The 10,642-nt window shown below is 36.0% G+C and overlaps 1 protein-coding gene across 1 annotated transcript in view; it reads right to left on the bottom strand.

The window, feature by feature from the left end:
* Positions 1-5,293: 5,293 nt before the first annotated feature.
* Positions 5,294-10,642, bottom strand: part of LOC107689434 (docking protein 6-like) — a 111,914-nt gene continuing 106,565 nt past the window's right edge. Inside the window, exon 8 of the mRNA XM_016487407.1 lies at positions 5,294-5,637. Within this exon, the coding sequence (XP_016342893.1) occupies positions 5,489-5,637 (149 nt within the window). The 3' untranslated portion in view covers positions 5,294-5,488. The remainder of the gene's footprint in view (positions 5,638-10,642) is intronic.

Genomic DNA, 10,642 nt, shown 5'->3' with positions numbered 1-10,642 from the left:
TTTTTTTAATCCATGCAGCAAATGCTTTAAAATAGCTTTAAAAAATTACTTTATTGCATTCCAGACGCTTTTAAAGTACTTTTCACTATACATTTTACAGGTAGCTTGAATGTAAAACGTTGTCATGAATTCGTTGTATTGCCATTTGTAAAATAGCCTACAAATTAATTGCTGTAGGCTAACCCGATCTCATGAAAGTGCGTATAGCACGATTTTCTGCTTCTATTTGGCGTAATATTTATATGCAGAAATTGACTTTGGCATGCAAAAGACTGATCAATTCATAATTAATGGCATGGCTGGTTCAGTCGACAGAAATACGGGACACACAGGCCTATAATAACTGCTGAAATGTTTGCGGGGCAAATCTCAGGTCAGTCTGAGCGCTCAAGGTACTCACAGCCGTACACCTGCAGGCACCACTGCACACTGCCAACATTTCAGTTCAAACAACTTGTAAAAATATATGTCGCATCCGATGACCCCTTTAAGTAACATGAACAACTCTTAAAGGAAAAAATACATTACATCTAAAGTTTGGGATCAAATGACATCAAATACATTTATATTACAAAAGATTTATACTTCAAATTAATGTGGTTATGCATATATTGGAGGAGGGCTGGTTGGTGTCGCTGATGATTTTATTACTAACGTGGCTGAACAGGTGTGTGATATTACTGTATTATTCATAAATGCCCAGCAGTTTTTTTTTACAGTGGCCCAGTAGTGCGCAACACAACGAAATTAGCACAACACAATGGAAAAAAGCCACAACACAACAAAATTAGCACACCAAAGCGGAAACAAGCCACAAGTCAGTCTGAGCGCTCATGGTACTCACAGTGCGTACAGCCGTACACCTGCAGGCGCCACTGCACACTGCCAACACGCATTTCAGTTCAAACAACTTGTAAAAATGTAGGCTATGTTGCATCCGATGACCCCTTTAAGTGACATGCACAACTCTTAAAGGGAAAAAATACATTACATCTAAAGATTGGGATCAAATGACATTTATATTACAAAAGATTTATACTTCAAATTGTGTGGTTATTTTAAACTTTCTTGAAGGGATAGTACACCCAAAAATGAACATTCTGTCATACTCACCCTCATGTCGTTCCAAACCCATAAGACCTTCGTTCATCTTCGGAACACAAATTAAGATATTTTTGATGCATTCTGAGAGCTCTCTGACCCTCCCATAGACAGCATGGATCCTAACACGATCAAGGCTCAGAAACATAACAAGGAGATCGTTAAAATAATCTATGTGACATCAATGTTTCAACTGTAATTTTACGAAGTTATGACAATACTTCGCCATTTTGGAGAGTATCACATAAACAATGTATGCTGTTCTGTGTCAGCAGCACCGTACGCGGATACGCTGTTGTTTACGCTTTGATCTGAACATAAACAACATATTCAACATATCCACATATAGGCTACTCTCCAAAATGGTGCTATAGGGTGACGCGGAGGAGACGAATTGTTGAATAAAGTCGTTATTTTTGTTTTCTTTGTGCACAAAAAGTAATCTTGTAGCTTCCTAAAATAATGGTTGAACCACTGATGTCACATGGATTATTATTTTAACGATCTCCTTGCTACGTTTCTGAGCCTTGATCGTGTGTTACGTCTACGGGAGGGTCAGAGAGCTCTCGGAATTCATCAAAAAATATCTTAATTTGTGTTCCGAAGATGAACGAAGGTCTTACAGGTTTGGAACGACATGAGAGTGAGTAGCCTAATTAATGACAGAATTTTAATTTTTCTGTGAACTATCCCTTTAAAGCATGGTTCCACAACAATATTAAGCAGCACTTTTTTTCAAGATTGATGATAACATTTTTAAAGCTGCAGTATGTAACTTGCCTCTCTATCGCCATTTCTGTTGCTTGCGGATTGATTGATTGATTGATTGATTACATGTACGGCACTGCTGCGTGGATGAATATGTGATGGCGACATCGGATCTCTTGGATCTTGGATACCTAACTTACCTGAATCAAGCAAACAAGTGCTCTAATGATGGTTAGCTATTGAGCCACGTACTGACATGTCTTACCTGTTCAGCGGGAAAAAAAGGCGTCTCTACATCAGTCTTTTAACCCTTCAGATTTTGCCAGTTGTTACCATTTCTCGAAAGCCATGCCGATATTTACTCTGGTATTAGCACAGACTTCTGTCGCCGTCTTTCGCAGACTCGCCACAGTTTGAGGTGATTTCGCCTTTGTCAACGATGATTGGCACTTAGAACTTTACTGATTTAAAGCATCGGGATGACAAGTTTAAATTCTAAGCAATTCATTTCCAGAGGCGGACAGTAGTGAAGTATTTTGACTTTACTCAAGTAAATTTAAAAAGTATCTGTAGTTTATCAGTGTTTTTCTTTGGAAAACTTTTACTTCACTACATTCCAAAGCATAATATCATACTTTTTACTGCACTACATTTCATAAATACAAGTTGTTTGTTTTACCTTAGGCCTATATAAAAAATGTAGTACTTTCTTGTACTCAAGTAAATCTTTGAATTTATAAGAAAGTAATATATTTCAAATATAATTAAGTAGCCTATTAAATGATATTTAATATGAAACGTAGTGCAGTAAAGAGTACAATATGCTTTGGAATGTTGTGAAGTAACATTTTCTAAAGAAAAACACTCTGATAAAGTACTTTTACAGCTAAGTAAAAATACTTCACTACTGTCCGCTTCTGTTCATTTCTGAGAACACGCTACAAAGCTCCTCAAAACAGGCCTAATAGTCGCCAGGTCTTATTTGCGTCAATTTCCCAAAAAATCGGACCCTACAACTTAAATTCTAAATCATTATTATAATCTTACCATTGCGAATCGAGGAAAGAAGACTGCTTTGAACAGAACAGTTTTGTCTTATGTATGTGCCAATAACCGATGTTTGTTCATTTAACCAAACGTTACATATTGCAGTTTAAGCACCAAATCAACATAAGATACAAATATTTTATTTAATATTATAATTATTATCATTAATGCTACATGTATGTGTGCTTCAAATCATTTCAATTTCAAACAAATGCTGTTCTTTTGAACTTTCTAATCATCCTGAAAGTGCACATTTTGTGGAAATATTCAATTTCAATATTCGATCAACAAAAATATTAAGCAGCACAACTGTTTTCAACATTAATAGCAAGACATTTTTCATATTGTTATTGCCTTATATGTTTCACCAAATCAGCATATTAAAATTATTTCTGAAGCATCATGTGACACTGAAGACTGGAGTAATTATGCTGAAAATGCAGCTTTGCCGTCAGTAATAAATACAATTTTAAATATAGCCTATTTAAAAAGAATACAGTACATTAAAATTGTAATATTTCACAATATTACCGTTTTACTGTATTTTTGATCAAATAACTGCTGCCTTGGTATATATTATGTATTACATACATACGCATTCATTTTTGGTGAATTATTTCTTTGTCACAGATGCATATACTGTATTCAGGGGTTTATGTAAAGTCCATTCAGTTTATTTTACTCAGTAAACATTGACATATCCACACAGGACAAAATTCTACTTAATGCCATAAAAAAAAACATGGATTAAAAAACAACAACATACAATTACAAATAAGCGTACACACACAAACTGAAACCTGTGTAAATGCTTTAACACAACCAGAAAGACATTATACAAGAAATGATTCCTGAAAAAGCCCAAAGGGAATTTCCATGTAATGTTCATAGCTGGCAAAATTTGGAATATCATGGATTAAAACACAGTGTTTGACCAAATATCCCTTAGAAATCCCCTTAGAAAAGGGCGTTCCCTTTTTAAAGACATTTTAAATGAAGAACAATGCACATTGCAATAAAACAAGAGGTTAATTCATATTAAAGTGCAACTAAACGCTGACTAGAATGAACTCTGAGTAAATAATTACATGTGGGGGAAAGGGGGGGGGGGGATTCATCATGTGCTTCTCCAACCTTTAGCTCCACATCATGAGTCATGAGTCATGACATGATCATTTGTGTTGTTATTCTGGTTGAAACAGGTTTTTCTAGCACAATTAAACAAAACATCAACAGTCGTTTAAAGGTATTTTACAGTAGAGTAAATCTGAATTGATTGTCGCGCCGAATGCATTATTGTTTTGGCGCACACTTCTATCATCCACTATCAAGACCACTTGAACCTTTGAAACCCATTCAGTAGTTATTGGAAAAGGATTTTCCTGTGCAGGGAGAGAATAGACATTTTGTTCTGCTTTTAGACAAATGCAGTGTCAACATATAATGTAATTCAGTTATAAACATGTTGGATGGCTAGCAGGATGCTAATTCAATCAGCGTTCTAGCCAGAGTCTCAGTCTAGCAGAGTCTGAAGGCACTTCTTCTGCAGTGTGAGAAGATTCAGAATAACCGAACCTCTCGTCCAGTGTGTAGACACATTTCAGAAATTAATTTCATATAAAATAAGGGGGAAAAGATTAAATGGAATAGTTCGTCCAAAAATGTAAAAAATAATTTTTCGTATTTCAAACCATGGGATGTGCTTCCCAAAGCAACTATAGTCGCAAGTTCCATCATTACCAATAGAGTTCAATGGAACTTGTGATCATACTTAGGCCTAGTAGTAAATGACTGTTTTTGTGAACTAGATCAACTGATTCATTGAAAAGATCTGTGATTTGTTCATGATTTAAACACACAGTATCAGCGAGCTAAAAGATTTCCATTGAATAACCACTTTAATTTGGGTCTGTTCATCACACAACACTACTGGATTCATAATATTCAGAATCGAGTATTGTGGACACTTTTATGATACATTTACAGTGCTTTTGATGGAAACGTGCATCCAGCAGTCTTCAAAATATCTTCTATTGTGTTCCACAGATGAAAGCAAGCCATACCAGTTTGGAAAGTGAACCGAATATCCATTTTTGGGTGAACTATCCCTTTAAAAGTATACATTTTCCCCATTTCCCACACTGCACGCATCTACAGACAACATTGCCGCACATATTGAAACCAAAAGCAAATGACAAAAGTGCAAAACAAGCTCTAATTTAAAAGTGCAGGGTGCTAAAACACAAACAGATAGACTATCTTGTTTGACAGAATCTAAGTGGGTGTCACGACGACAGACAAAAATGCAAGAAACTTGTGGTGTTAAGCGCTACAGCGCATTAATATTTACAGTAAATCTGAAAAATAACCACAGAAAGTCCATTTGTCTTAAACTACACAAGGAAAATAAAGATTATGGTACAACTTTTTGGCATTTTTTTTTCTTTTCTTCGATGTACAAAAAGAGGCTCCTAGAATTCTTAGTATACACACTGTTCTACAAATAATTATTAAGTCATACATATACATACATATATAGAGAGAGTTCATACTGTACATGTGTCTATTATGAGCTTCCTAAAGCTTTGGAATGTCCGTGAGTCGTGGCTTTCGTCAAGCCGTGACCGTGCAGTCAACGGAGCGGCGAGCTGCTGCAGTCCCTGTCGCAGCCGCTAGAGGCCGCCGTCGCTTGCTCCTGGTTCCGTTCCTCCTCCGTCTGCTCGGAAAGGAAGCTTTGAAACGTCTGCGCTCGTGGAATGAGCGTCATAGTCAAGCTCGTACCTTGAAAGAGCCAAAGAGATTATAACACGTGTTATCGACACGGCACCGATTCCAAAAGACATTCGAGAAAAGATCATAAGTGTACGGCAAAACACATTCCTGCGCTTTTGAATGCATGCATTGATCGCCTTTGTGCATTAATATCACACCGTTCCTCAAACAAGACGGAAAAACGATCTTGGCAACTCTCCACCTATCAGTGTTTGGCAGGCTCGCAGGAGACGAAGATGGCTTAACTCGATTTTCTAGAGGTGATTGTGTGATCAATTATGGATGAGGAGGAGTAGAATATCCAGGGTGAGACGAGGATACTTGCTCTCCAAGTAGGCGAAGCGCGCAAAACTTGTTTCTTAACAATCCCGAGCCCATATATATAGAGCACTGCCTCAAACAAGTACAAGCTCACCGAGCGAATGACATAGACCTTATTTAGAATCCAACCGAGCCGCTTCTGAGAACGTACAGGTATTGCATGGAAGACTGTAACTTGTTACAGGTGGGTGGGTTGGGTGAAATGTTTCTTTTTTGAAAAACCAATGTATTTTGGTGCATGCTGAATCCTGCGCCAGCTCTCTGTCCCCAATTCGCATACGATCCGTCCTAAATAATAATTAGTGCGTCCCAAATCGTGCGTCGTGTTTTGAGAATAGTATGCCAAAGGTGCATACTATTTCCAGTATATTTATGCTTTTCAGATATCACTACACAATGTCTTGTAAACGCTCTCATTTTATCTATTAATATATAATAATTTTATCTATTAGTAAATTAATGTTATAGATCTTACTGTTAACAATTCATCCACGGATAAGCCTACGTTTTATATTTGAATTTTTTTTAACCTCATGATTTATCAAAATGTCATAAACTTCCAATTCATCAGTGCCATATTTCTCCTATCACTTTGTCTGCTTAACCCTGTAACGCCTGACAAATGAAATAAGTCAGAGATTTATTTATTTAAACAAAACAGTTTATTGCACCTTAGGCCATTTTTTTTTTGAGTATCATAATTGATACATGAGGGTTTCACGGCATATATGGAGCTCACACTTGAGAAGGAAAAAATATACAGAATTTGATTACATTTTATTTAGAGGCCTAAACTGAGCAATAACATGCTGATATTTATATGGCCAAAAGATAAGATTAAATGCTAATATCTTGTTTAAATCAATGAGATCTTTATAAGCAGACTACTTACATAAAATGCATATAAATATCAGTTGTCACACTATATCTCCCAACAATGTCTTACAATGATATTTAAATGCTTGTTGTATGATCAAATTTTATGTATTATTATTATTAATAATTTATTTATTTTTTACAGCTGACTTCAACAACCCACCCTACATATCTGTTATGCTGAGAGGTATGGCTCAATATGGAAACAAAGATCTGCTGCTACTTCCATTTGATCGCAACTTTAAATGTACAGTATGCACTTAGAAGTGGTAGTGTGTCCCAATAGTTAATGCGACAGCATCTACTTGCCAACCACTAGAGTACAGTCCTGTATACACATTCAGTGTGTAATATAAGCAGTCAATCACACTATGCTTTGTGCCAATTCACAGTGCAAAAAAAGATGTATGAGAGTGGCACAAGTTTCATTTTTATACGTGTACTATTGCTAGAACATTTAGTTTGTTTATAACTTACTGGAATGCAGTACTGACTACTAAGAGTGTGTTAATATACAAAGCAGATATTCAGCAGATATGTTAATTTATGTGCTGATACAGATATGTGAGTGATTCAGGTATTGATTTTATGTATATTCTATTTAATTTCTGAGACCTTGACCTTACTTGTCCACACATAACGCTTTGCTTAGCAGTCATTAAAACATCACCGACAGGACTTGAGCCTAAAGTGTCTGCATCTTTAATTGTGTGAACTAGTGACGATCAAATAGAGTTTAGTTCCAACCCTCCTCATCCAAAAGTCCGATCGCCCTTGTGTTTTCCTGAAAATTCCAGGCAACTTGGAGGAGGGTTGAATGTGGCAGAACTGAGCGCTCCTGCTCTGCTACATGATTCAGGCGGCACAGAAGGTGTCCTCTCATCCAGATTTCACACTTTTGATGTAAGCGGATTTGTGGGAGACTGTATGAACCCAAGGGCAGTCGGAGCGCCACTTGTCCTGCATGCTTGGTAAACATGTTATGCCTCTGTGGCCCCAGCGACCTGCCAACAGACACCATCCACATGTGTGTTTCCATCACCTTAGGAAATTGCAGTCAGGGTACCGTGCCACAGATGATCTGAGCTGGCAGTGAGCTCTACAGGATGGAGGAAATGAAGCAACGGCCAGATAAACAGCACACACACATGGACACTCTCACAATATTTGCAATGTCTGGAGCCTACAAGCTGCATCACTTTCTTATAACAAAGGCAATACAGTGTACCTGTGCAGCCAGGAAACTGTATCTTTATCAAATACTGAGTCAAACTATAACGAAAAACCAGATGACGTGACTGTAGTCTACATTATAAATAAATTATTAATTTCAACAGACAACTACAGGACATGAAAAAACATTATGTGAACACAAAAAATAATTTTGTGACCTTCAGGAAATTCTATATTATTGTTTATAGATTATTATAATTAGATTATATAAATAATAAATATATAAATGATTAATTAATATAAATTATAAATTCTAAAAATAAAAAATAAACAGTTGAAAGAATATATTAGTATCTGATTTGTCCAATGAATGTGTTTTATTATGTACAAGTTTCTTAAAAAAACTTTTTTTTTCTTGTATGGTATTAAAAAATATATATAGAGATCTATATTTCTTGTTTAAGTTGTACTAAAATTACTACAACTAAAATAAAAGTAAATAAAAACAACTAATTATAAATAACTAAAATAATACTGCAAAGACACCTTATTAAACATCAAACACTAAATCAGGAAGTAAAAAGACAATCTCCTCTTATCTTTGTCATTAAAGGAGCAACATGCACAGAAAATGTGTATTGATTTATTTTCAAACTCTGGCATCGTGTTACATTTATTCTAACTAATAACATCGACAGAAGTGCCGCTGTGTTTGACTCCCCAATTTTGACTGCAAACAGCCAGTTGGCCAACACCATCAGTTCCCACCGCAGGGGCTCCAACTAACAACGACCAGAGAAGAAAACAAGTGACAACCTCTCGATTCTTCTTCATTAGTTCCTATGAAATGACAGAAGCCAAACAAGCTTTTCGTACCTCACTTGATAAATAATATAAATATAAATGATAAATTACTATTGAACAACAAGTTAAAAAAACAATTAAAAGATTGTCTTTGTATCTGATTTGTCCAATGAATATTTCTTATTCTTTAGTTTCTTTAAAATAGTTTCTTATAAAATAGTTTTTTTTTTCTTTTGTGATCTTCAATATATATATATACAGTCAAACCAAAATTGATATAGTTTAGAAAATGGTCATAAAATATGACAAGAACTCAAGAGTTAAACTGTGTCAGAACAAATTCATCTTGATAGAGAACTTTGATAGAAAGGTATGTAACAAAACATGGTCAGGTAAAAGTGTCAAATCAAATTTTTGGTCACAAATTTGTATCAGTTTTACTGGTAGTCCACAACGACCAGAGAAGAAAACAAGTGACAACCTCTCGATTCTTCTTCATTAGTTCCTATGAAATGACAGAAGCCAAACAAGCTTTTCGTACCTCACTTGAAACAAGCCAGTCTTTAAAAAAAAAAAGAAAAGAAAAAAAAAGTCATTATACTGCAGATCTGTTGCTCAAAGTTCTGGCCCGGATTCAGTCGGGTAGGACAAAAAAAGGAATTATCTGCCAGGATGGTAAACAAGCATATTTGTTGTGTGCAAGACAGCTCCTGCTGCACCGGGGCTCTGGGTTACACCACAGCTGTCTCTCTCACACACACACACACACACACACACACACACACACACATAAATGTGTACATACACTCGCACAAGAGGCTGCAGTACACTGATCTAACCTGGTGAGACACAGAAGATTTGTCATTGGCTTGACATTAAAGCAAGGCGGTCACACCAGTCTGACTTGACACAGCAGCTCTAGAAAAACTACAGTATAGTATTGTAAGAGTATTGTGCTTGCTTTAACCTGTTGTATATATTGTGTATATTTCATTATTTTAATGCTTTGAAAAATTGTAATCCCTCACAAACATTCAAATATATTGTTCAGTGAGACTGACAGATAGATGTAGCTGAAAAAAAGAAAGAAAAATATTTACAGTATGACATCTCTGCCATTGCATCATGGGCCGGTTGCATCAGCTCAGTTTAGCTGGCATAAATGGGCACTAAGTTGCAACCAACGCACCACTAACAATATGTGCATTATGCTGTTAAACTTAGTTACAACATATAAACAACCTCACATATGAATTAAATATTTATGAGCAGTGGTACTGTAATGGCTGCCAACTGCTAACTTGGATCTTTCTTGGAGTTGTTAGTTACAGCATGGAACCGATCTAACATTACAAATTGAATACAATATTATTCAGTACAATATATACTCAACACAATTGTATCATTTTTAGCGAACTGTTGTATTCACGTTCACGAGTTTTGTTTACAGCAAAAAATTAAAAAAAAGTCTCCTTGTGGTTTACATTGAAATCGGCCAAAATTTTTCTATACAAATCCTCATTTTGTACTTCTAATTTGTGACAAGTGTTTTGTATTGCTCTCTCCTGCGTTCATCTACGTCATCAGCTGGAACGCCACTCTCTCATGAATGCGCGTACGACAGTTAACAGAAGCTAGAGATTATGGTTTATTAAGTTTTAAATATGGATATTTTTCTTACACAAACGAATTGCTTCGCTTCAGAAAACTTTTATTAACCCCCCAGATCCGTGTGGAATACCTTTTATGATGGATGGATGCACCTTTTTGGGCTTCAAAATCTCAACCCCCATTCACTGCCATTATAAAGCTTGGAAGAGCCAGGACATTTTTTAACTCT

This window comes from Sinocyclocheilus anshuiensis, unplaced genomic scaffold (genome assembly GCF_001515605.1).
Source record: "Sinocyclocheilus anshuiensis isolate Anshui unplaced genomic scaffold, SAMN03320099.WGS_v1.1 scaffold1529, whole genome shotgun sequence".
Classification (NCBI taxonomy): Eukaryota; Metazoa; Chordata; class Actinopteri; order Cypriniformes; family Cyprinidae; genus Sinocyclocheilus; species Sinocyclocheilus anshuiensis.
Note: the sequence above shows the minus strand (reverse complement) of the source record. Positions and strands in the feature narration are given on the sequence as shown.